Source organism: Carya illinoinensis, chromosome 5 (assembly GCF_018687715.1).
Source record: "Carya illinoinensis cultivar Pawnee chromosome 5, C.illinoinensisPawnee_v1, whole genome shotgun sequence".
Lineage (NCBI taxonomy): Eukaryota > Viridiplantae > Streptophyta > Magnoliopsida > Fagales > Juglandaceae > Carya > Carya illinoinensis.
Window position 1 is genome coordinate 33,274,284 of NC_056756.1, and position 27,746 is coordinate 33,302,029.

The following is a 27,746-nucleotide window of genomic DNA, read 5'->3' on the forward strand; positions in this document are numbered from 1 at the left end:
TATTGAAATAATTGTAAAGGCACCAACTTGATCTATAAAAAGAGAACCTGGCTTCAGAATAAAAACACTTCTTTTTCTCTCATATTCTCTCTTTGATACCACATATTTCTTGTCCAACCTTCCTGATAATATTTTCTAAGTTATTTAAAATAAACGATTATAATTTCTACCCCATGCGCATGACCATTGCTTATATTTTATATACATGATATGGCTCCAAATTTGGGTGGTGAATCGCATTCTCACTCAACGACCCCTGCCTCTTTGAATGGTAAAGCTAGCTAGCTAGCTGCGTGGGACATACTCATGTAAATATATAATATATATATTGGATTCGGCTAAAATCCTGGGGGATCAGATCTCGGGGTCAGACTACTCGGACCATTGTTGGGGCTCTACATCCAACTCATCTGGTACTTCAATTTATTTCTGTATGTGTAACCACCGATCAAACAAGAGACATGGGTAGAACTATATACGTGTATATATATGTGTATGTATGTATGTATGTATATATATATTGAGTTATTTTATGTACCTAACCAAACATCTGCGAATTAAAAAAACAAAGAAAAGGTTAAATAGTATGTAGTACTGTAACCACCCATTAGAAACGCCACCAAATCTTGAAGAAGTACGTACCCAACCCAAGAGCAAACATGCACAATGATTTGATGATCATTTTGCATGTGAATTATGCAAAGTCATATATAACAATGCTTCCAAAATAGGCTATCATACTTTATGTAAAAAGACATGCAAAATACATTTATTTTGTATTAAGCACTGTTCATTTATGTATAAATTTTTTATTATTTCTTTCACTTTTTCTCTGACTTCCTGCCTTTCATTGTTTCTCATGGTCACATTATTTTGAAAAACAAAAAATAAAAAATAAAGATATTTAAATGATATAAGCAAAAGGATCGATAAATTGAATTACATATTAAAAATTATTAATTAAAATTTTGAATAATTATTTTTGATGAAGATTTATGGAAAATTAGTTTTTTAATCGTAGACTCCTTAAAAATAAATAAATAAAATAAAATTTACGCTGTATCTGACGTTATTCGCAAATCCAATGCTCCAATTACTTGTTCAAGATGAAGATCATTATGCGGCATTTTTATTTGCCTTGCTTCTTCATGCTGGACCTTATCTTATCCAACAGCCACGTGTCTCGTAGTGTGCGTGGGAATCCCAGCTACCATCTACCTCTGGCTAGCTCTTGCTCTGCGTATGCGGCCTCCCAGTGGCCAATGGGAATCCCAGCTACCGTTCTCCAACTACCCGCTTATCGACGTTCCTCGGCCGCTGCGACACTTATAAAAGCTGTTCCAATTCGTTTTCAATCAATGTGCTTCATACTGTAATCCCACTAAGATCTCTAAGACTAGTACGGTCACCTACCCACCCAGCTCCTTCCTTCCATGGCAAAAATGGCAGAGAATGACATGAACACCGTATCCAGAAGAGTGGCTTCTGTGGCCCAACACTTCATTCCTGTTCATTCGCCTTCCAATGAATCCGGCTCCCTTGGGTTATCAAACACCTCCAATTTAAACGACAGCTACCATCGGGTACACGGCGAAGTCCCGACTCACCCGGCTGTCTGGAGAATTGCCCGCGATGACTCCGGCAAGGAATACCAGTTCACCGACATCATCTACGAGAAGGCCGTCGGTGAGGGGATTGCAAAGGTCAGTTTAGCTTAATTACTATGTTATGCAGCCAGGAGTAGGGGTACTGAGCGAGCTTATACCCTGTTCTGGCTGAAAGTTCATTAATTAGGTGCATTTTAATCATTATTCTCTGCTATTCTTTCGTTGTAGATTACGATCAATAGGCCAGAGAGACGAAATGCGTTCAGGCCGCTGACAATAAAGGAGCTGATTGTAGCGTTTAATGATGCTAGGGATGATAATGCTATCGGAGCTATCATTTTTACCGGCAAGGTATATTTGACTTCCCGTACTCAATACTCTCTCTGCATACAATGCCACCGTACGTGTTAATATTTATATGTCTCTACACTTTTTTTTTTTTTTTAAATATATGCTGCTTGTGCTCGTGACAATACACTAATTCCATTATATTATATTCATCTTCTATTATTAATACTATGGTATCCATGCATATTGAAGAGTATTTATTAATAGTTATTGTCATTTTGTTCAGAGTAACATTTTAAATAACTATATATATTTCTTATCAGAGTTGAGCGTGCCAATAATGTTTAATATCTTTGATCATGAGAGTTTAACCGACAAGAAATTATGTGTGTCTGCGCAATAGTATCTTCATCATATGTATATTTTAATAATATTTTAATTTGATAATATGTTTTATTCAACATTTTCTTCTCTCATTTTTTTTAAAACTTAAAAAATATTTAACTCAAACTATCTCACTAATATTTACAAACTATCTTTCTACTATTCACAAAATTATCTCATCTCATTCTCTAACCATGCATAATGAATTCATTGATTTACTGTTGCTGGCCATTTAACGTTGTGCAGGGAACCCAGGCATTCTGTAGTGGGGGTGACCAGGCTGTGAGAAAGGCAGACGGTTATGCTGATTATGACAAATTTGGTCGTCTTAATGTCTTAGATTTGCAGGTACCTACCTGGGTTTATCTTCATATACGGCATTAGTACATTATAACTCATGTAGTCTTCTAATTATTTGGTTGTGTTTCTCATTCTTTTATTTCGTTTCATCAACACCAGGTGCAGATCCGTCGTCTTCCTAAGCCAGTGATTGCAATGGTATGTAATCTTCTTAAAAGCTAATGCTGTAGTAAACTGTTGAATGCCTGTTTGCTGCTGCATGGCAAATATGCATAAAAAAATACGGCAAAAAGTCTTTCTTTTCACCATTTTTGCGCTCATCAGATGTCACTCTTAACTAAGTAATTACAAGTTATTAGATTCAATGAAGGTGGAAATCTCCAACAATCATTCCAAAACAAGTAAATACAACGCAGGATAAATTATTAAAAAATAAAGAAAAAAAAAACAGAGATCTAAAATAAAAAATTTGACTCCCATCCATTTTCTACTGAGGGAAATCGTTTGAATCAATTTTTGCATATTGTAATAAGACTGTAAAACTATGTTCATCACATTGCTATTTACAATTTAATATGTTGCTCACACTTCGATGAAATCGTTTGTTTTTCCAAAAAATAGGTGGCAGGTTACGCTATTGGAGGAGGACACATATTACACATGGTCTGCGATCTAACCATTGCAGCAGATAATGCTGTGTTTGGTCAAACTGGTCCCAAGGTACATATATATAAAATAGGTTTATACTTTTGTTCTCCATTGTTCATATGAATTAAAGATTGTTGGTGATTATCTTATGTTGACCCCACCAACCTGGATGTTCTGTCTTATGATTTTATTCTCTGTTTCCGTCTTGTTCTGTTCATGATTGTGTTTTCCTTCTATTATAATCCTAATTATTTTGCAAATGAATGGCAGGTTGGAAGCTTTGACGCCGGTTATGGAAGTTCCGTCATGGCCCGTCTGGTAAGATATTAATAATGAGGATACCTTTTGTTAGGAAATTTTCTTAAGAGAAGTTTGTTTTTTTGCTATATGTATATTTCATGTATTTATAATTTGGAAATTGTATATTTTCAAACAGATTGGCCCTAAGAGAGCACGTGAAATGTGGTTTTTGGCAAGGTTCTACACAGCTCCTGAAGCAGAGAAGATGGGACTCGTTAACACTATTGTGCCGGTGAGTTCATTTCCAATCAAACAGAACCTCGAGTACTCGGAATGATCTAGCCGAGATCATTTTCTTTTTAAATCTTCAAAATTTCTGCAGTATTATGTGTTTGAAAATTATAACATTTCTCAAATAGTTAATGTTCATACTTTCTTTTATCCAGCTAGAGAAATTAGAGCAAGAAACAGTTAAATGGTGTCGCGAGATCGTAAGAAACAGCCCAACTGCAATTCGGGTGCTGAAGTCAGCTCTTAACGCAATTGATGATGGTCATGCTGGGCTTCAGGTACCTACTTCAGTACCCATTTATCAAGTTACATTGAAAAATATATATGCACATGCCTTGGCAATACAGTGTTCTCCGATCTGATTCAGAATGCTCGAGTCCTGAATCTTGTCATGCCAGTTTTCTTTTTGTGGTTCTTGTTTTCCGTTGAACAATATCCAAGCTTTTTATCTAATTATTTATCTTTTTCCTTCTCTGGTTCAGCAACTTGCCGGGGATGCCACACTCTTGTTTTATGGCTCTGAGGAAGGTATTGCAGGAAAGACAGCATACCTGGAACATAGACGCCCTGATTTCTCGAAATTTCCGTGGAGACCTTGAGCTTCTACAGTTTTTTTTTTTATGGTAGTTTAATTACCAGCTAGCTGTTGTTGTGAACATGATTATTATGGTTAGAGGCTCTTTCGGGTTGTGAGGGAGGAGATTTGAATAATGCATGCAGTAGTGGAGTTGTAATATTTTGTGTTCTGTGATGAGTTTGCATGTTGTCAATAAGGAGATGAAGCTCCATTAAAATTAATTAATGATTAAGACTATGGCAAGTAATAAAATTGCTATTCTGATTATTGCTTAATTCTGTACTGCATTATTTTTATTTCTTTATTTCATCAAGTAATATATATATATATATATATATATATTGCTATAACATTTGTAATATATATGACCATATGCAAGGTAAAAGTACTAAGCCAATAATCATGTCTAAAAGCTGGTAGGCCAACTGGCTCCATTGCAAGGATTCCAATTAGCTTTTTGAAAGTTGCGTACGTAGAAACAAATGCATCATTTCCAGCTGCCCCAAAGTTAGCCAAACCGTCGGTTAAGTAGTTACCTAATTCCCTATATACATGGTTGATTTCAAAAGAGAGAAGTTGTAAGGTTCACAATGTCATTCCATAATTCATAATACTGCTGGGGTATTGGTTGGGGAAGTTAAGTCTTAAATCAGTGAGTGAGTTAGCTAGATTCCACCATCAGATTCACTACATTCAGTTGGTTGAAGAAATTCACGGGTTTAACTCATCTCATAAAACCAGTTCTACAAAAAATAGTTGTTCAATACTTATAAACATATTCAAAATCTTGTCCATAGGTAATATGAGATTTATTTCTTAACACCATCCATCACGTCTAGGCTATTATTTCTTCAGATCCTTGTCAGGAGTTAAGTAGTATAAACTCATTTATCTTGTGTCAGACTCTAATATCATGAAGAAATTCATGGGCCTAACTTATCTCATAAAACCAATTCTACAATAAAAGATTACTCATTACTTATGAATATGTCTAAGACCTTGTCCACATGTAATGTAGAATTTATTCCTAAACATTGGTAGCATAGACGCAAACCATATTTAAGTCCAAACAATTCGACAAAAGTCATGAGAAGGCAAACAAGAAAGACCCCGTAGAAGTTTTGAGGACAAACCCACATCAAGTATAATTAGGATTACCTTTAGAAGCTCCATCTATATTACGTTGTAGTCTAACCACAGGAGGGGGTTAACCATCTAACTAAGGTGGGCTTGAAGACCTTAACCTGGAAGAGAGGGAAAAGCTGGAAACAGCATGTCTATGTCAAAGTGGGTCTTGAAGCCATTTTCCCAAATGGGCTTCTCACTACTTTCTCTCATTAAAGTTTTCTTTAATAAAAGGCTGGTAAAGTTTAGCCCAAGCTGTTAAGTTTGTAGGCCCAAGGACTTTAATACCTGCAAAAGAGTTAAAACTTTTAAAGAAAATTCTTTTTAGAAATAAAAAGAGATGTAGAAGCCATAAAAGTAATCGCCACGTGAGAAGTCAACCATTATATCATCAAGGGTGATGCGTACATATTACATAAAGATAAAAAGTGCTGAAGATGAGAGAAATATATGCCTCAAATGTATTGTCATGAGATTGAAAGTAATTATATTAGAATTGACATATTGATCATACCAACTTAAATAATCTGACATGATCACTGGATATGAATGACCAACCATATTAAAAATAAAATAATAAATCAGTCTTGTAGAGAGGCCTTACCCCACATATAATTGCAGTGTGGATTATATTTTTTCTGCCCCAAAATCACTGTATGGCCAAGCGCTACCCTTCCACTAATGGAAAGCTTCAAAAAAATCCTCTCATGTGTGTGCCATTTTCTTTCCCTTTCTAAATTCTCCACTTTTCTATTTCTACTATTGCCCTGCCTGTGGGAAGGCTTAAAAGAAGTTCTCATCTTTCTTTTATATCTCATTCTTCACTCATTGCTTCTATCCTCTTATCTGAAGTCATCACCTATAAGGTATCGTTTCTCCATGGTTTTTCATTCTTCTAGATCCTACACATACGCATGTTATAGTATACATGCATTTATGTAAAAATGTATGTGTTTTAGAGAGTTTTGAGTGTGTTTCTAAATGGTAGTGACTCGCTAACAAGTTTGTATTTGTGTTTCTGTCTTGTATATTAGATTGAGTAGTTAAGCTGGAATCTATAAATTTGAAGCAGATTCAGATTCTATAATTTTAGATGGAGAGGAGAAGATAGTTTTCTAGAGAGTTCATGAGAGCGAGAAATACAACATGAAAGAAAGAGAGATGAAAACATCAAGGTGAAAGGAGGTGGTGTTCGGAAAGAAGTTCACGATTGGAGTCTGTGTGATGGAAAAGTAAGTGAAATGCAACCTAGAAGTTTTTTCATTTAGCTCAGTTTACTCGTCAACAATACAAAACAAAGCATGTAATGAATTGCTAAATGTAGCTTATATTATCTTGTTTAAATCTTAAATGATCAATCTAAGAGAGAGTTAAGAGCATAACGGGAGAAAGGAATTTCATTCCATGTTCGGACATGGAGAAAAGAACCGTGACGTAGCTAGGAGACCCAGTTTGCCACATTAGAGGGGTGTGCAGTGTGTTGTGGGGGACTGACCTCCGTCCAAATTATTTGATAATGAGTCCTTCTATAGAGAAGCCTTACATTAAACACCCTTACGAGTGTGGATTTAATTATTTTTCTCTATAACCTAAAACGCACATTTTGTCTCCTCCTATTTTAACGTTATTTTGAATTTTCTCTCCCTCCCACTAGCAATCTTTCCCATAGCCACCATGTGGCTGCGTTCTCCCATTTCCCAAATTTCCCCCGTGTGTGGACAAGCATTACCCTTCCATCGATTCAAAGTTACAAAAAAATCTCCCCATATGTGTGTGACATTTTCTTTTCCCATTTTTAAATCCTCCACTTTTTCGTTTCCATTATTGCCTCTACTTGTGAAAAGGTTTAAAAGTGGTTCTCATCTTTCTCTTCTATCTCCTAATTCACTCGTTGCTTATATTCTCTTATACAAAGTCAACACCTATATGGTATTGTTTCTCCATGATTTTTCCTTCTTCTAGATCCTACATAGACTCATGTCGTATGTATGTTTGTGTTTACATACACATGTATATGTTTTAAATAGTTTTGAGTGTGTTTCTGAATGGTAGTGAGCTACGGACAAACTTGTATTTGTGATTGTGTCTTGCATATTGAATTTGAGCAATGAAGCTAAAGTTGATCATTTTGAAGCGGATTTGGCTTCTGCAATTTTAGAGGGAGAGGAGAAGATAGTTTTCTAAAGAGCTTATGAGAGCAAGAGAATGAGAGATCAAGAGACGAAGAGATGGAGGAAAAAGAAAGCGGTGTCAGAAAGAAGTTAAAGATGGTTTTCTATGTGATGGAAAAGAAAGTGAAATGCGGCCTAAAGGTTCTTTCATTCAACTCAATTTACTTGTCAACAATACAAAACAAAGCGTCTAATGAATTGTTGAATGGAGGTTATATTGCCTTTTTTAAATCTTAAACAATTAATCTGAAAGAGAGCTAAGAGCATAACATGAGGGAATAATTATTTTATTTTGTGTTTGGCCATGGAGGAAAGAACTGTGACATGGAAGTTAGATTCATTTTGCCACATTAGAAGGGTGTGCGGTTTGTTGTGGGGGATCAACTTTCGTCCTGATTTATTGATAATGAGTCCTTATATAGAGAAGTCTTACATTGTACAGCCTTACTAGTGTGGATTTAATTTATTTCTCTAACTTAAATTGCATGTTCTGTCTTATGTCCCACACCAGCCAGCCATCTTTGTCCCCAGAAAGCCATCTCTCCCCTAGCCAGCCATTGACCACGTTCTCCCCTCCCTCAAATCTCTAACATGGACGAGCACTACCATTTCACTAACTAAAAGCTTAAACACCCCCCCCCCCCCCTCGGGTGTGTGTGTGACATTTTCTTTTCATGTTTTTAAATCCTCCACTTTTTCATTTCCATTGTTGCCTATGCCTATGAAAAGGCTTAAAAGCAATTCTCATCTCTCTTATATCTCCTAGTTCGCTTGTTGCTTTTATTCTCTTATCCAAAGTTGGCACCTATACGTTATCTTTTCTCCATGATTTTTCCTTCTTCTAGATCCTACATTGTAACACCCAGACCCACAGTGTGTTTATTATTATTATTATTATTATTATTATTATTATTTATTAAATATGTTTTGAGGTAGTAATTTGGTTTTGAATAGGATTCATCTTGATAACTATAAGTCCCTTTTTATTCTCTGTTTGTTTTTCTTAATCAAAAAACTATTTATTCAAGCACTTCAAAACTCTTATCCTTTCTGTTTTTCTTTCCTCATGGGAGTAGTTCTCCAAAGTTCAGTTGAATTCAAACTCCCAACTCCAAACTTTATCTCCCTCTCCCTCATCTATAAATTACACGAACCCTCAAATTTAAACACAAAAACATATGGAGAAAATATATACTTACCTGCCCAATGTAACAGCCCCTACAACAAAGAAACCCACTCTCACAGCCAACCGAGACAACCAACTCGCCGGAAACAGCCACAGAAAGTGCTGACCAGCCCAATCTCGTCGAACACATTCCCTTCTGGTAAGTCCACCCGGAATTTTCTCTCTCCCTCCATTCTTTGTTTCAGTTTGACAGATTTTTACTCTCTCTCTCTCTCTCTCTCTCTCTCTCTCTCTCTCTCTCTCTCTCTCTCTCTCTCTCTCTCTCTCTCTCTCTATTGTATCACACCACCTTTCCGAGAAGGCCAGTGGCGTCGCTGGTCACTCCCAGCCATCAGAACCATCATCGCCTCAGCCTCCTTCTTTCGATAAGCATTGCACAACCATTTCTTTGTTTTTCTTCTTCCTTGTTTAGTTGATACCGTACGCGATGTGAGCCACTCCCATAAGCTTCTTCCTCCCTTTTAATTATTTTGTTCCAGAATTCCCAAAAAAACTCAATGTTTCCATAATCACATAAATGCCTTTGACCCTTAGCCTCTTTTATCCTTAACCAGATTCTTTAATTTATAATGGGTCCTTGGGCGTTAAGCCCATTCAACAAAGTACTTTTCTTTTAATGGGCTGGTTATATTTACAAAAACTATTCCAGTAACTTTAAATGGGTTTTTTTGTAATTGGGGCTGGGCTGAGTTTTAAATCAGACCAAAATTTTTACTTAAATAAATATATTAGTCTTAGACTCTTTTTATAGAAAATATTTAAGGGCTTTTAAGCATATTCTAAAATATTCTTTTATATTGTTTCAGCCTATTATTTTAGTTAATATTCCAATTGACCTTTAACTATTTTTTGTTAAAGTATTAAGATATATGTTTTAATTATTATGATATGAGTTTTAACTATTATTATTTTATGAAATCTTTGTATATTTGAATATTAATTAAATTATTCTTTTGGTATTATTTTATATATTTAGATTGCTACGACACGTTTTCTATAAAATTTTAATAACGTCTAGTGCCCAATATAGGTCACGAGCTACAACGTGAGAGTTTGGAAGCAACACTAAGAGGTAATTAGTATGATCATATAATTTCATGTGTACTGTAATTTTCTAATGGTATATGAAAATATGATAATTGTCTACGTTATGCTACGAGGTAAGTCAATGTTAGATTTCTTTCACATATTTAATGAATTATGACATTATGCTTGTATGAATGAATTTGTTGTTTGATGAAGTGAATGATTCTAAAATTACATGGAAGTCATGAAATGTTCATATAGTAATTTAAGTCAAGTACACCATGTAATAAAATAGTCAAATTATGTATGCCATATTCATGTAGTACCTAGATCATGTATGCCATATTCATGTAGTGATTAAATCATATATGTTATGTAATGTCATGAAGCATTTAGATCAGGTATGTTACGTAAAATTCATATAGATCTCAGATCATGTATGCCATGAATGTTTATGTTTAGATCATATTGTGTCATATGACAAGAATATGCCATGTGTAAGGATATGCCATGTTATACTATGCCATTTACAAGTATAAGCTATGCTAGAAAAGTTCATGATATTAAATAAAATCTCATGCATTATGAAGGATAAGATATTAAGAGTGACACGGACCTAAGCGTGTTCACCACAAGCTATGTTAAGATGGTGTCACAGACCTAAGTGTGTTTCACTTCAAGTTACGTTAAGAATGACACGGATCTAAGCGTGTTTATCACAAGTTATGTTAAGGATGACACGGACCTAAGCGTGTTCATCACAAGTTAAGGATGACACAAACCTAAGCGTGTTCATCACAAGATATGTTAAGGATGACACAGACATAAGCATATTCATCACAAGTTATGTTAAGGATGAGACGGACCTAAGCGTGTTTACCACAAGTTATGTTAAGAGTGATACGGACCTAAGCGTGTTCACAAGTTATGTAATGCAGTGCCATGGACTCAAGCGTGGTTCACCATATAATAAGTGAAAGACAAGATAAATAAGTAAATTATGCATTTACATTTATATGTTCGCCATGATTATGTATGTTTCCGCTCATGTTGATGATGAATAGACATGCTATTAGAATTTGTGAATGATAAATGTTTGTTTGAAGAGTCTTTTAAAAATTAAGTCTTGTTAAGTTATATTTTACGGTATGATGTACAATTTACTAAGTATTCGACTCATTTTTATTTGTTTGTTTGTTTGTTTGTTTGTTCTCTTCTATGTTTAAATGTCACAGATGTTGGTTATAAGGACGTAAAGCTGGAGGACCAGGAGTAGACCTAGAGCAAGGACTTAGTTCTTTTATGTTTTTGGATAAAAAATCACGCGTAGGGTTAGTTTATGTTTTTATTTTACATTTTCAGTTTTAAGTTTTCAACTAAATAGTTTGTTTAGTTTAATTAATGTTTTCAATAAATGTGGTATTCATGATATGAATATTTTTATCGGGCAATATGTTATGTACGTTATTAATATCTCTATCATACGGGAATGGGGTGTTACATACACAGACTCCTGTCATACATATACGTGTGTTTACATACACATCTATGACTTTCAGAGAGTTTTGAGTGTGTTTCTGGAAAGCAGTGAGTAACTAATGAGTTTGCATTTGTGATTGTGTCTTACCTATTGGATTGAGCATTAAGCTAGAATTGGTATTTTTGAAGCGGATTCGGATTTTGCAGTTTTAAAGGGAGAGGAAAAAATAGTTTTCTAGGGAGTTCCTGAGAGACAGAGAGGTTCTTTCTTTCAGCTCAATTTACTCGTCAACAATACAAAACAAAGCTTGTAATGAATGACAGAATGTAGGTTATATTGCCTTGTATAAATCTAAGATCAATCTATTTTATTCTATAGGTCTTCACATTACCAACAGGGTAATCTTAGACAATCAACCTGAGAGAAAGTTAAAAGCATAACAATATGGAGATATTTCATTTTGTGTTTGGCCTTGAGGAAGGAACTGTGACATGATAGTTAGACACAGTTTTTCATGTTAGAGGAGTGTGTTGTGTGCTGTGCTATGGGGGATTGGCCTTTGTCTAGATTTTTTGAAAATAAGTCCTTTAATGGAGAAGCTTTACCATCGTGGGTTTAATTTTTTTTTTTCTCTAACTTCAAACACACATTATGTCTCCTCCTACCCCTTCAAATTTCATCTTCCCCCCCCCCCCCCCCCCCCCCCGGCGCCAACTATCTCTGCCCTTAGCCAATCATTGACCACATTCTACCCTCCCCCAAATCTCCCCACGTGTGGCTAAGTACTACCCTTCCACTAACCAAAATCTTTATAAAAAAAATCCCCTTGTGTGTGTGGCCTCTTCTTTTCCCCTTTTTAACTCCTCCACTTTTTCTTTTCCACAGTTGCCTCTACTTGTGAAAAGGTTTAAAAGTGATTCTCATCTTTTTCTTCAATCTCTTTCTTTGCTCGTTGTGACACCTCTAGCCCCCACTTGGGATTAGACGGTGTTTGAAGCATCGGGATATGTAACTCAAACCTACATACCCATGTACATGACAATTAAGATATAATGCACCTATTGTATTCTATCAATATGTAATAAATTGCAAGACAAAATATATATAAATCTAGTAAGATTTAGAGCAATTTTTACAAAATACCATGGTACTATAGAAACTAAATATCCCAAAAGATTTCATTGTTCAAATTTCCTCAAATCATAAAGTGTTATAAAATCTCCCAAAAACATGAGGGATCTCCAAAACTAAACCATAATTCTTTTGTCTTTGACTACAACTTTTTAAGATCCATCTCAAAATCCTACAAGGCCTTCTTTATTTTGCCTTGTCTTTGTTGATTATCTTCCTTAGCTCTTCAAAGAGCTGCAACACTTTAGTTATGAACTGATCAGCTGCTTTTAGCCTCTTCAATAAGGATGGCTCTATCGAGAACTCGGGGCTCTTCGAGACCTCATTAACTATCCAGGGTGCTGGCCTCTTGCACTTTCTCATATCTAGTCTCATGTCTTGTAACAACTTCTACAATTCCAGGCTAGAAATGGTAGTGGAAACTACCCTGGTCTTGAAATCTCAGTATGTAAACAGATAACATACCACATATAACATAGACATATAAAGGCAAACCATGAAATGAATGCATGGATATGTACTTGACACAAAACTTGATTTATGCAATTTAACTTTTCCATAAAACATATTTTCCATTTTTTCACATTGGACAAATATACATATAACACAGCTTTAACTCATTGTCTTATTTACTTCTTGTAACATGTAGTTTGGATACCTCATGGCTCCCCTATGTACCGTTGGTTCCCCACTAGTTACTAAATCATCTAACAGCCCACTTGATCGAGGTGACTACGTTATAGTTTTTAACTATGCCGCAATTCGCCATTTCACCTTCACTGCCTATAACACATGTTGCACCCACTAACTTTAAGTGCTACCCCGCTCCAGTATCCTTTCCACAAGGATCTCTAAAGCTCTAGTATCCTTTAGCTTTAGGGACTAGGGTTTTATTTTGTCCCATGCTCCTCTTCCAATTCTAATCATATCCATCTTCTAGAAAATCCCTTGCATGAACTACACTTGGTAAAAATGTGGTTGGAATCCCTTAGGTAGGCATGAACCTCTCTTGAAACCGAAACCCTAATCTCTTGGTGGAATCTGCCTTAGCCTCTTGAGCTCCCACATGTGCCACTTTCCCATGCAAATCTTCTTGGAACCCACATGGCCTTGACAATTGGCAAGAAATGTAGGTGGTTGGTGAGTGGATGCATTGGCTGAGTGATCTCTTGTCTTCCCTTGGTGTCTCATGATTGTTTTCCTTCTAGAACCCTTCTACATGTGTGACAAGTGTCAAAAACAGGTGGCCTTTGTCTTGGTTGGCATGCTATGGCTTTTGGGTTACTGAAACCCTAAGTCTCTTAATCCTTCTTCCCACAATCTTGTCTAGATTCAATGGGTCTTGAATGTGTAACAAGCGGCCTAAATGTTTGATGTGTTAGGCGTGTGTTCCCTTGTTCCACTAGGGTTTTAGGCTTTAACCCAATGGACTGGCCGAATCCCTAAGGCCTTGCAAGGCCTATCTTATGGGCTTAGATGTCTAATGCATTAGAACCAAATAGGATCCAAGGTTGTTAAGTACTCTACACATGTTGCATGGCCCAAAAATTAAACATAAACTAGTGATGAAAAATAGAGAAAACTTAGCTAAGTCCAAACTATCACACTCGTTCCTTCCATTGTCTTATTCGAAGTTGGTGCCTATATGGTATTGTTTCTCCCTAATTTTTCCTTCTTGATCCTACACATACGCGTGCCTTGCGTATGCATATGTTTACGTGCACATATATTTATTCCAAAGAGTCTTTTGAATGGCGGTGAGTCGTTGACGAGTTTGTATTGGTGTTTGTGTCTTAACTTTAAATTTCCTCTCCCCTCCCCTCCCCCTGACAGCCATCTCTGACCACAACCAGCCAACTATGCCCATCACCAACCATCGGCTACATTCTCCCCTCCCTTAAGGTTGTATTTGGGTGTTGAGGATACTTCAACACTTCTCAACATACTTCATTAGTATTTATTACTTTATAATTACTTTTCACCTACATTTTACTACTATTCATTACTTTTTACAACTATTCAATATTTTATTATTACTTTTCACATACCTTTTCACTATGTATGAAAGTTGGGTCAACACCATGCATGAAAAACTCCATCAATTCACTAGAAATATTGTATAGGAGTTAGTTCCTAAACCAAAAAATTACAAAATTATTGAGACTAAGTGAATTTTCAAGAACAAGTCCGATGAGCATGGCACCATTGTGAGAAATAAAGTAAGGCTGATAGTACAAGGATATACACAAGTAGAGGGGATTGATTTTGATGAAACACTTGTCCTCGTGGCTCGTTTGGAATTTGTCCGTAGTCTCCTTACACTTGCTTGCCATCTAGACTTCAGATTATATTAAATGGATGTCAAGAGTGCTTTCCTAAATAAATTATTACCATGAGAGATATATGTTGAATAACCTAAAGGGTTTATTAATCACCTATATCCTGAATATGTGTATAGTTTAAAGAAGGCTCTTTATAGACTAAAAACAAGCACCTCATGCTTGGTATGAAAGGTTGACAGCTTACTTACTTGATCATCGTTTCATTAAAGGACAAGCCAATAAGACTCTTTTCAAAAGAAAATCAAGTAAAGAACTTTTAATTGCTCAAATCTATATTGATGATATTGTTTTTGGAGCAACACTTGAGTCTCTTGCATATGACTTTACAAATAAAATGAAATCTGAATTTGAAATAAGCATGATTGGTAAGTTAAATTTTTTCTTGGGTATTCAAGTAAAACAATGTAAAGAAAAAATGTTTATCTCACAATCTAAGTATGCAAGAGACCTTGTTAAGAAGTTTGGAATGGAAGGAAAAGGCAATGCTTGCACTCCCATTAGCATATCAGTAAAAATATGCAATGATCTTATAGGTAAAAACATTGATCCAACTCTTTACAAAAGCATGATAGAAAATCTATTATATATCACAGCAAGTAGACCCTATATAACCTTTAGTGTTGGTGTGCGCGTGCTAGATTTCAAGCTAATCCTAAAGAATCTCATCTTACAATAGTAAAAAGAATCATAAAATATCTTAATGCAACTATTGATTATGGGATATGATATTCTAAAGACACTAATCTAATACTCGCTGGGTATTCGGATGCTAATTAGACTGGAAATGCTGATGATAGGAAGAGTATTACTGGTAGATTTTTTATGTAGGTGGGAATCTTATAACTTGGATGTCTAAAAAGCAAAACTCGATCTCCCTATCTACTACTAAAGCAGAATACATAACTACAGGGAGTTCCTGTACACAACTATTGTGGATGGAAAAAAATGCTTGAAGATTATAGCTTTTCTTAAGATACTATGACAATTTAGTGTGATAACTCTAGTGCTATAAATATTTCAAAAAATCATGTTCAACACTTTAGAACCAAGCAAATTGATATTAGACATCATTTTATTAGAGACTTGGTTGAGTCTAAAATAGTATCTTTGGAATATGTACCTATTAAACATTAATTGGCTAACTTGTTTACTAAATCTTTAAATGGACTAAGGTTTGAGTTCTTAAGGAAGGCAGTTGGTGTGTGTGATATCAAGTGAGAGGTATTTCATTTTATTAGTCTAGGACTTGTATTTTATTTTTCTGTTTTATTGTTATTTTGTTTCTGTTTTTCTGTTTAAATAAGAAAAATATAATATACAAAGTATTTTGGTTGGTTTAAATATTTTTTTCAAAGTGCATGTCTGATATGTCAAAGTTTTGAGCATGTGTGCTATGATTTAATGAATTCTTGAACTTATGCATTTTTCAACTTTGTATAGTTCACTTTGTGCATACTAACCCTATGGGTCATCTTGGCAAAGTTCATTTACAAAATACTATGAGGAACTTATATATATACATATTATAATTAAAGTTGATATTGTTTATTAAGATGCTCATCATAGAGGGAGTTTATGCTTTGAATTGGCTAATAGTAGTTGAATCTAGTGCAATAATAAAGAGACCTCGCCTTGCTAAACAAAAATAGTTGATCCATATAGACAAAGTCGGTGTTAAATCATTGTAGAAAAAGACAAATACCCTTCACGGATCTATCCCTTAAATCTTTATAGAAAGAATCGTTACTGTAATTATTGTGAATCGTTACTCTAATTATTGTGAAAAAAATATAAGCAACAAAAATAGATATGTAAAAGGTTTGTGCATACTAGTGTATGGAGGAGATACTCATGTATTTAGGCTGTAGAATAAAGTTTGATTTTTGAGGTGAGTGACAAACTCTTGTGAGCATCTATGAGAAGTAAATACTCATGAATGATATTATTAAAAATATATTGAAGAAAGAAAGAAAGAAAAAGTACAATATTATATGTTTACTCACTCACACACTCACATGAACTTTGACATTGATGATTTTATGAGGTATGAACATTCATAGTGATTTTTGCAAATAAGAGAGTGTAATTTATTGAATTTATTTTGTGAAACTATACTATGTTTGAACTAAGATGTATCTAAGCATGTTACTTGTCTCATTGTTTGTATAAATAAGAAAAAGATTAATTTTTTTTATTTTTTATCATTTTTAATTTTACTTTATTTACTTATTATTTTATAAAATAAATAAAGTGATGAAAATATTAAAAAAAAATTGGGTAAGTGTTGGGTATTGGTACAAGTCTAGGTGATATTGTGACACTGGTTTTGCCTAAATCCCAATAAGACACTAGAATATAACCAGGCTAAATCCCGGAGGGACTCTCTAGCGCATGCCTCGCACAGCCTTCAGTCACTTAAGTGACTTGACTTAAATCACTTCTGAAACGCGCCCAACCCCTCATCCAGATATTAGTTCCCCCTTCCTTGAGATAACCCAGCCCACGGAACTCTCACATCTACTCACTTTCAATTTTTACCCACATCACTCAAATCGGTTTTGACTTTCTCTAGATTAAGAACAAACAATCCTAGTCTCCGATTCAACATCACGGTAAGCCTATTTAAATCAAATCCCTTTCCTTTTCTAAGTCTAGGGCTCGACATGTATTTATGGAAATTCATTTGTGGAGTTTGATTCTGCGAAGTTTGGGCTTGGATTTGTGGGTGGGCAGACAGAGCATTGATGTATTTGATCATATTAGAGTTTCTTATGTATGTATTGAGGACATTTTTGTGTGGGTTGCGAGGTTCTTAATTTCGGTTTCTCATGATTGCACACCAAGTGTTTGTGTTAATTCCTAAACTGACTCACACTCCCTATTTGTGTTTATTTACTGTGATTTATTGACCCATATTGCTAGAACATAAATGTGAGTGCTATGTGTGTGAGTTTGAGCTAATATAGAGGGGTGATAATGTCATGGTCTTCCCTGTCATCACATTCTTTCAACTCTGATTTTGACTATTTTTATTCTGATTTGGTTGATATGATGATTAAGATGAGGTTCATGAAACGAGCAAAGAGAAATAAGTTTACTTCATCAGTGCCTTCTGAGAGCTCCTCAAGTGAGGATGAGCCCATACAAGAACCTGTGCAGTTAGGAGAAACATCAACTCCTCCTCCACCACCCTTGATTGCACCACCAGGAGCTACCTTTGAACAATTCACAAATGTTAAAGTCAAACCTGCATATAGGACAACGTTTACCAAAAGACCTGTTTTGGGTGAACGTGAGGTAAGCATAAATGATTTCCCTATGGATGCCTTTCAGCTCATCCGTCGGATATTCACTGAACGAGGTTGGGAGAAACTCACTCATGCCTCTCCCACACCTCGTGTTGAAGTAGTCCGGGAATTTTACTTAAATATTACACACTACAACTTTGATGATCACAGCATAATTTCCATCATTCAGGAAACACAAATTGAAGTTTCCTCGGTTGTCCTTAGAGAGTTGTTTAATCTTCCTGAGGTAGAAGCACCATTGTACCCATAAAAGGGCATGGTGGCCCCCACAAAGACTATCATGCGAAATCTTTTTGTTGGTTTCGATGGCCCAAATGGACTATCAAAACATATAAACTGCCTCTAAATCACATGCTCTCTCAGTTAGGCTACTTGCCAAAATTGTGCTCACAAATCTATGGCTCATTAGCCGCCACACTAAGATCACATTAGGGAAAGCTTAATTTATGTATGTTCTGGCCACTGGGGTATCTATTGATTTTCCACGTCATGTTATCGACATCATCCATCGATCTCACGTGGAAAAAGAGTTGAATCTGCCTTTTGGAGACTTGATCACTAAGTTGGCTATAAAAGCCATTGTTCCTCTTCGAAACAATGAGCCTACGATGAAGTTGGCTAGTTCTATTTTAGCCTTAACTGTGGTCAAGTCTGAGGCAGTGCTCACTAAAAAGATGTCCCAAATTACTGAGTCTCCATCTTCACCCCCTGAGCGCACCATACCTGTTTCTCAAGTCCTTGAGCAAATCACTCTTTCGTCTCAAAAGATTGATGTATTTACAGCTAAATGGAAGGAGAGTCAATCCAAAATAGAGCAGCAAAGAGCAGTTGTATGCTCTTATTGTGTATTAGCAAATGATAGATTGGTTCAACTCTCTTTGGATGTGCAACAAGTCATGGAGAATGTGGTTGATTCAGATGCTGTGCAATAGACTTCCATGACTAATTGCTGACAAAAGGGGGGAGAAAAGTCTGAGGGGGAGCAGTAGAGAGTGACAAGAGCAACAATACCAAAAGAGGGGGAGAGTTGCAGCAATCAACAGAGGAAAATTTATTTTGTTGGAAGAAAATCTATTTTGTTATCCTACTTTTATTTCCCCTTTTTTTATTCAAATACAATTTGTTATGTTTATTTGGTTATGTTTTGATTAGGATGATAGACATAATTTCTTTTATTTGGTTATGTTTCATTTAACTTGTACTTAGAACTTGATTGACCTTGACAGTATAGTTGATTTCTAAGTCAGTTTATTGAATTACAATTGTCCAGAATTTTCTACTTGTTTTTTCTAGGTCTGCTATTTGAAATGGTTACAGGAAATTTACATTCATCAAGCTAGTTTCGTCACCAATTTGCCAAAAGAGGAGATTGTAAATACAAGAGTTTGGGTAAGACTAGGTGACTAAATGATATAGTTTATCTGATCATTATATTTGTAATTTTGGATGAATGTAAAATAATTATTGATTTTATCTATAACAACATTGAGTTTATCTAGAAATCTTAAAAGTTATTTAGATAAGTTATTTATGTGAAATTTGAGTCCATAAGGATCTGCACTTATCCAGAATAGAAGCTGAATAGAAATCAATTATTGTAGAGAAGAGTTATCGCAAAGTGTCAGCAATTCGTCAGGAGACGTTTTCACGACAAATTCTAACCGTCAGCAAAGTCCTACCTCAACTATAACTCTTTCCAAGCTTTCTATTTAAAGAGATTCGGTTTCATAACTCTTTAAGGAGTTTTAGCTAGGAATTATTGAGAGTATATTCCAAAGTGCTTGAGAGAGAAAATTCACTTGAGAATTTTCATCACTCCTTAAGTGTGATCGTGCTTCAAGTTAAAAAGATCGTTGATTAGATCTCAGCCACTGAAGTTCCAAGAGAAGAGACAATATTTGAATAACACTAGATGTTCTGGCTGCTTCCGCAGTAGAAGATAAATAGGTTATTTGTCTAGTTAAGTAAAAGAGTCAATTAGTAAATGTTTTATAATTGAGAACTTACTTATAAATTGATTTTCAAATAAATTTTCAGGATTTGGCTATTTTGTAAAGTTTTATTTTTAAATAGTTATTTAAAAGGTTTTCATTCGTAATCAATCTTTGTGTTATGTAAATTTATTTATTTACTTTAAATATTTGATTTATTAAATAATTATAAAATTGACATCTAACCAATGTATTAAATAAATTGATAGATAATTTTATAAATTCAAATGGAGACATAGAGAATTTCAGAAGGAACCGTAGCGTGGGAATTAGATCCGATTTGCCACGTTAGGGGATGTGCGGCGTGCTATAGGGAACGGTCTCCGTCGAGATTTATTGATAATAAATAAGAGAAATAAACCCATTCATTGTGGATGAAAAACGCTAACATGATAAAGACACGAATCGTTGCGGCGATGCGCTTCCAGAAGTCCAGGCAAAATGGGATTACTAGCACTGAGAAGCCAAGCTGAAGCATCGGTCCGGGAAGTGAAAACAGAGTAAAAATGTCACATAATCTTCTTCTCGATTCACATGTTCGATACTTCAAATCACTTGTTTAATTCATTTTAGTTGCTTTAACCGGTAAACATTGCTGCTTTGATAATTTCTCTGAGGTTTAAATAGTTGCTTAAATTAAACATTGCCCATAGTTTGTGTGCTTTGATTACCATTCTTGATTCCAGAGTTCCTGATAACTTGCTAGAGCTATAATGCCGGAGATTCACATTTTTTTATGAGCTCTATGTTAGGTTCTGTTCATCTTTGATGTTGCTTGTTGATGCTATTCAGTCGGTAACCAAAATTTGCTTGCTTTGTGTTCTATGCATGATTCATGGAAATTGCTTCGGCATTACATGTTTCTCATTCATAATTCATTGTCCCACAGATCTGCGTATGCCCTCCTATGCTCTTTCTTGGTTGTAATGCATAGATTCTGGATATGTATAGAAGATATTCTTTTATATCGCATTTGTATGCTATCTCATAATCGGGAAATCTGCTAACAATCAAGCTTGCCTTATACAATTAAGGCACTCTCAATAAAAGTAATGCCTGTATACTCTCTCACAAACGGAATGGATATAATGCTGGTAGAGAATGATTCCTATAAAGTAGGACTATCATAATATGGACGCTTTACCTAACTGGCTAATGGTGTGAAAGGGGTCCGACTGTCTTGCCGACCACACAACTCTCTATACCATTGAATTACAATTGTCAGGATCAACAGATATCATGATATGATTGAACGCCGTTGTTCGATGGCTTGCCAATTTGTAAACAATCTATTGGTGGTATAGTGGGAGTCCTCAACTCTCCAAAAGTCTGCCAGCAGAAGGGATTATACATGTGGTACTTCTCTTGCTGTGGCTTTAGCTGTATGGCAGTTAGTGTTACATCTAAACATGGAAGACTGTCACTGCAAGCAAAGTGCAAGGGCTTGACCGTGTATGTCCCCCTTATCCTCTCATAGTTGATTCCTGATAGAGCCACAGCTGATGTTTCGTTTTTGCATGTCCTTTTGTCACAATAGTATTGGTCAATCACAATTGGGATTTGAACTTCAGAAACTTGAATGTTTGAAAAGAGTACCCCCTGCACAGAGCCTGATCCTCCCTGCAGATTTAGTATTTGAATTCATTAGCAACAACATGCATTGTGATATAATTACTCAGATTGGGTTCTTTAGGTTTCAAATTTTGATTTGATTTCTTCTAGTATTTTGGTTAACATCAAAACTTCTTTTCAAGGTTTCCAAATTCTTTAGAAACTTTTGAAATCCTAGAAACCATATGTTGAACTGGGTCAAATTCACGACAGTGAGTATTTTTTTAAAATTAGTTTCTAGACAGTACAAATGGTTGACACTCTTTTGGAAATCAAAATGGACATGTTGAATTATATTGAAAGAAGAGAACCATTGGCTGGGCAAAGTTAGTAACAATCAAAGGATGAAGTGCTTAGATATCAATGTTTGCCTTCCGGTCAAAGGATAATTTCAACCCCGTAAATATTGGGGGATAGTGGATGAGATCAGGTTTAAGCATCCCAAGTGCGTGAATGCCTTGCAATTAGAAATAAGAACTTGATCTTCCTTCACGATATTCCTGATTTTGTTACTTTTAACTTTTTGATTTTTTCAATCATATAATTAGAAATGGTATCAATACCTGCCATGTCTTGATTCTGACACCATTCATAGTGTTCTGCATAGTGACGTCTCGGACAGTAATGTTAGAGACGCAGGCTTTGGTGCTATCCTTTCCTAGACTTCCAATGCTGATTCCATGTCCTGGCCCACAGTTCACATTGTGTATGTATATGTTTGAACATCCAGTTTGTATAGAAACACAGTCATCTCCTGCACGTGCCATGAGAAATTCAAGTCCTTTGTTTTTTGTTAATTGTAGCCAGCTTATCTTGTCACATTTTATTTCAAGGTTAGTGCTCCCTGCTCACTTTTCACGTTGTTTATGTAGAAGATTTGAGCTTTTAGTTTTTATATAAATGCAGTCATTTACTGTTCCAAGGAGCTAGAACTAAATTTAGCTTATACTAAATGTATGGACCTGTTTAAAGTTCATGCTATATTAGCTACATCACCCTTATATAAGTACTAATAAACAAAGGGTAGAAGGATTGGGAAGAAGATGTTCTAGTTGCTGATGAAGACAAAGAAACTACAGGAAGAAGAAAAAAACAAAGTGTTTTTGTTATCTACGGGGTTAAGACCTAATCCTCCGCTGGATGTGCCACTAGTGATTCCAGAGATGACACACGTCATATAATTGCTAGAGCCTTGTGTCAGACTGTAAATGGTCAGAGATTGTTGCTCCGAGGTATAAGGCTTTGGCAGGATAAGATTGTGTCTGTGTTTTCATTACCCAAACACAGTTATCTCAATTAAGAAATCTTTCCTCTCTGCTATTTCTATATTCATTCAAATAATGTAATTTTGATCTATGACACTATAGGTTGTGTTCTTGATTCTTGCTCAGTTCGTGACCACTTAGTGTCTAATCAATTGTCAAATGAAAAATTCTAGAAGTAATTAATTACCACAGGCAAGATTGCTGCTGTAAATTAGAACGTCTTTGGAGTTCTGTAGATGGATTCCATCTGTATTGGGACTGTCACCAGGAGATGAAACACTTAAATCATGGACCAACACTCCCATGCAGTTGTCAAACTTCAGGTGGCACTGGGGACTACTTTGAATTGTTATGCCTGTGACTGTCACATTAAAACTCCCATAAAACCTAAGTGCCTGTGCAAGGAGAATGCAGCAATTCTGTTAGAGGATGGCTTGGCCATGAAGTATGCAGCCAATTTCAAGTTTCGAAGTGGTCCTTACAGTTGGCTTGATGCTTGGCATTATCCTCCCTAGCTGGCTTCTTATCTGCCACCCAGTTATTGGCGAATCATGATTATGATCAGTTTCAGATAAATGAGAATGTAAATGCAGGGGAAAATACAAGGTGAGGTGAATTGTTACCGGTGCTGACAGGTTCTTTTCAACAGTGCTATTTAATGGGACAATGAGTTCTTTTTCATCATCAACAGGATCATCGAAAGGGGCATCTTGCCACCAGACTGAGCCTCTTCCATCAATGATACCTTTTCCCTGGATGGTAATTCCTTTTAGCTTTGTGAACTCAAGCCATTGTAGCAGACCATTACCCCAAACTTTGGAGTTCGTTGGAGCAATGATTGTGCCATCCAGCTGAGAAAAAGCATCACTTCAGTATTTAAGTTAAAATTACATCCAGATTCCAGACCTTTACAACAATGAATTGTTCTGAGTTGACATTTCCTGTTAGCCTTTTAATTATTCTGCTCATACAAGATTCAAACAACCCAACCCGGATCCCTCCCATGAATTGTTCCTGAACAACTTCGGATTGTAAAATTCGATAATAGTTTCAATTCTGACTTTGTTATTTGTATCTAAATGATCAACTTATACCTGAAATACAATGTTTGGTTGACAGTATGGACCAGAGAACGAAATGGGTCCCACAAGGAATACGTAATTTGAAGGAATGATCATCATTGATGCCTCCACTTTACACGCAGCAGCCCATGCAGCTTGGAATGCCTGCGATTCACTGAAAAATTAATCTTATTGTAATAACACATTTACATTAGTTAATTACAGATTAAACTATAAAATATTAATTATAAGTGCATCGTTACCTGTACAAGAGCAACTGTATTTCGTAATAAAAAAAGAAAGGTTAGTGTTGGCTTGTGCAGCACTGTACACAATAATTGTTGGAACCGTACTGGCTCAATTGCCGTAAAGGGAATCAATTTTTTATTTTTTATTTATTTTTATTGGTGCAGGTGTCACCAACTGCTTGGCTAGTTCTTTCTTTTGTCATCTACCTTTTTTCGTATAACTAATTATTTGATGTAATCTATACTAAATGTGTCCCTTTTTTAAGCCACGCTCGATCAGTCTTATCTTGTTACTACAAACAAACGTTTTAATTTGTGATTATGTAACCCTATGATCCTTAAAATGTCCTGAAAAACATGCATTGCTTTCTAAATGACAATGGACACAAATGTTGCTATATATGATCAAGTTCAAATTTCTAATCTCCCTCGTGCCTTCGTTTTTTTTTTTTTTTTTTCTTTTTTAGATTTTGGAAAAGAAAAACAGAATATTTATTATGAATTAACTCAACAATGCAATCTTGTTTGTTTTCGCAAATAAATTGAGATAAAAATTAAAAATTGAATAAGATATTGTTAAAATATATCTTTTAATATTATTTTTGTTTTGGGATTTGTGAAAATTGAAATATTGTTTATTTTATTTTGTGTGAAAAATTAAAAAAGTTATAATAATTAGATTAAATGAAATAAGATGAAAATAGTTGTGAAAACAAATTAGGCATAAGAATTATATACATTTTTTCTACATTTTTTTCCAGTTGTAATTCTTGCATTCCCCGAATTTTCGTGGGAAAAAAGAAATGAACTTTCTGTAATTATCTGAATAATTTTGAATCTTTGCATGTAAACCATATAATGCCAACCAACAAAAGACATTTTCCCTTGCATGTTTTTTTTTCCCTTCAATTAGTCACAGAATTCGAGAATAACCTGTGTGTCATCGGTGCTTCCATCACCCTTGGCTTCAAAATCTAGCACGTTGAAGGTTGCCGAGTGCCCACCGCCATTGTGACCTTTCTGTGGCGGCGGAGGCAGCGGCACCGGCGGGCTTGACGGTTTTCCCTTTTTTGGTGCAGGAGATGGAGGTACTGTGGGAGCTTTGTGAGATGGAGGTTTTGGTTTTGATCCTCCACTACTATGGTGGTGGCCGTTGCCACTGCTGTGACTCTTTCGTTTATTCCTAGACAGAGAGCCTGAGCTAGCTCTACTTCTCCTCCAATGCTTCCCTCTTCTTGCATTGCAAGTCTCGAATTTTGATGACCAAAGAAGTAGAGCAATGAGGAGCATAAATGTGAGGCTTCTGTAGCTCAACCCACTCATGCTTGCAATTGTTGTGGAGAGAGAGAGAGAGAGAGAGAGAGAGAGAGAGAGAGAGAGAGAGATGGAGAGAGAGCTGCTTAAGATGGCCAAAATGAGTGATGGTTGGGTTTATATAGGAAGCGAAGTACTACTCCAAGGCTGCAGAAGACGCTGCAGACATATAAGCACAGATCATATATTTTGGTAGGCTTTTAGCGTTTCATCCTTCTTCCTTCATTTTCTGTTTTCCTTCTCATTTATTAATTATCTTGTTTTCTTTTATGTGAATTTGGTTGGCATTTGGTTTACTTACCAGATAGGTCCCATTGTGCATTCCTCGTTGCATGTGAGTCTGTGACTCACAGTCCAGCCTTGCTTGTCCAAAAACGTCCTCAATCAATTATCAAAATATGCCAAACTTTGCTATCCTTTGCTATCTGGTTTTCTTTTCCTTTCTATAACATGAACATAGATAAAACAATCTTTCTTTAAAATAAAATAAAGATGATCTTCTCATTCCATTATGAAAATTGGTGTGGTTTACCATTTATGAAAAATAATCATGTAAGACTACATCATAAGTTGGTGTATAAACACAACATTTACTGTAAGACCACGTCTTTTATAGCGAAATTAACTGACTGATATTGTAGATTTCTACGGCAGTAATGTGTTTAGTGTGTCAATAAACGGATTTACAATTAAAATTCTTCGTTTCGAAAGTATTGAATAGAGTAATATGCTTTCTTTCCTAATTTATTTGGCTTTCCTCCAAGGTCTCATAGCTTAATAACATATTTAACTAGTGCTAATAGAATAATCCAAAATCTGGTGTAAAATCCAAAAAGAGACACGTGAGTGGCTCTATAAGGTGTCAAGGGCCGGCACTGATTATAACAGCTCTATACGGTCACATGCATGCAAGCCTTCACGGGCTGGGACTTTTGTGCTTTGTCCTCTTAACCCGCTCCCGTATGGCTTTCAACAAACTTGAGGCTGTCTCTTGGTATGCTTTGCTTCTCTTTCTCCTTTCCCTTTCTTCCATCAAAAATTCCTGTTTCCCAATGATGGAAGAGAGAGAAATAGAGTAAAAAGCAACTGAAACTAACTGTCTTCCAACAGAACATATGGCCATGAGGGTTTTAAAAAATTTTTTTTTTTTTCTTTTTCCTTTTCTTGCACTTGTACTCGAAGGAAACGATTTGAAAGAAACCTCCATGCGCCCATAGTTATGCTATTTCACATCTATGGTTTATGAGTGTACTGTAGAGTAGTAATAATTAATGGAAGACTACAAGTGTCCTCGTGTCCGGCTTAAATTGCCATTTAATTCACAAAAGAAGCTTGGGAAAATGGGTTTCTTTCAGATCACATGTTTAATTCCTGTGGATACTACGTGACCCTTTGACAAAGAAACAAAGGATGAAAGGACAAACAGAAAACATTGTGATGCAGCATTCAAAAAATTTGCACTTTTTACTTTATGAAAAGAGAGGTATGGCAAAATAGGGAAACCCCATCAGCTTTGAAAATTGGGATTTGGGTGAATCAACCCTAAAATAATTGTTCACCAAAGTACCTGTAAAGTGTTTGTGTTAAATTCCCACAATCCCAAGAACTGCAGTCAGTGAGTTGGAGTTCCTAACTTCAGTCTAAACTGAAGATCAAAGAAGGAATTCTCACAGCCTAAAAGCCAATTTTACCATTGATTGATTGATTTATTTATTTTGTTGGGTAAGAAATATAAGAAAACCCACAAGGAAAAACTCTCTAATGAGTGTGATCAATAAGACAAATGTTGTCCTTTCTCTTAAATTTTGTTATCTTTAGTCACACTAGCTTATGTGTCATATTTTAAAAGGTTAACCTATGAAGCTACTTAAAAATTGGTTAGTGTGAATTAGGATGGTAAAATCAATGATAAAAAATGATATTTCTCTTATAATAATACATTTATATACGTATAATGTTGTTTTTCATCTTATATTTTATCATCTCTAATCACACTTGTTATGTGTCACATTTTAAGTGGTTATCATTTGAGTTATTGGCACATATATAAAACTATTTAAAATATATCATGAAATGACAAGATTTGGAATAAAGACTAGTATTGTTCTTTACCATCCACTTCTCGGAAAAGGCTCTAAACACCAGGACATTC

At 35.5% G+C, this 27,746-nt stretch overlaps 3 protein-coding genes and 1 long non-coding RNA gene across 4 annotated transcripts; 3 read left to right on the plus strand and 1 right to left on the minus strand.

Annotated features, from left to right (window-relative positions):
* The first annotated feature begins 1,191 nt into the window (after positions 1-1,191).
* LOC122308757 (1,4-dihydroxy-2-naphthoyl-CoA synthase, peroxisomal-like) lies at positions 1,192-4,610 on the plus strand. Its single transcript, XM_043121965.1, has 9 exons — positions 1,192-1,703; positions 1,836-1,958; positions 2,526-2,627; positions 2,739-2,777; positions 3,201-3,299; positions 3,498-3,545; positions 3,664-3,759; positions 3,914-4,036; positions 4,241-4,610. The coding sequence occupies exons 1-9, from the start codon at positions 1,434-1,436 to the stop codon at positions 4,355-4,357; spliced, it is 1,017 nt and encodes a 338-aa protein (XP_042977899.1). The 5' UTR covers positions 1,192-1,433; the 3' UTR covers positions 4,358-4,610.
* Positions 4,611-17,116: 12,506 nt separating this feature from the next.
* On the plus strand, positions 17,117-24,051 carry LOC122309875. Its single transcript, XR_006242543.1, has 2 exons — positions 17,117-17,408; positions 19,398-24,051. It is a non-coding gene; the product is annotated as an uncharacterized LOC122309875 (long non-coding RNA).
* Positions 17,406-19,376, plus strand: LOC122309873. The gene is made up of 2 exons (XM_043123615.1): positions 17,406-18,093; positions 18,888-19,376. Exons 1-2 carry the CDS (start codon positions 17,773-17,775, stop codon positions 18,915-18,917), a joined length of 351 nt encoding a protein of 116 aa, XP_042979549.1. The 5' UTR covers positions 17,406-17,772; the 3' UTR covers positions 18,918-19,376.
* Positions 21,040-25,807, minus strand: LOC122309872 (polygalacturonase At1g48100-like). The gene is made up of 7 exons (XM_043123614.1): positions 25,214-25,807; positions 24,066-24,197; positions 23,595-23,822; positions 23,454-23,498; positions 23,159-23,366; positions 22,270-22,460; positions 21,040-21,715 (listed from the first exon to the last, which is right to left on the minus strand). The coding sequence occupies exons 1-7, from the start codon at positions 25,601-25,603 to the stop codon at positions 21,323-21,325; spliced, it is 1,587 nt and encodes a 528-aa protein (XP_042979548.1). The 5' UTR covers positions 25,604-25,807; the 3' UTR covers positions 21,040-21,322.
* Between the last annotated feature and the right edge of the window lie 1,939 nt (positions 25,808-27,746).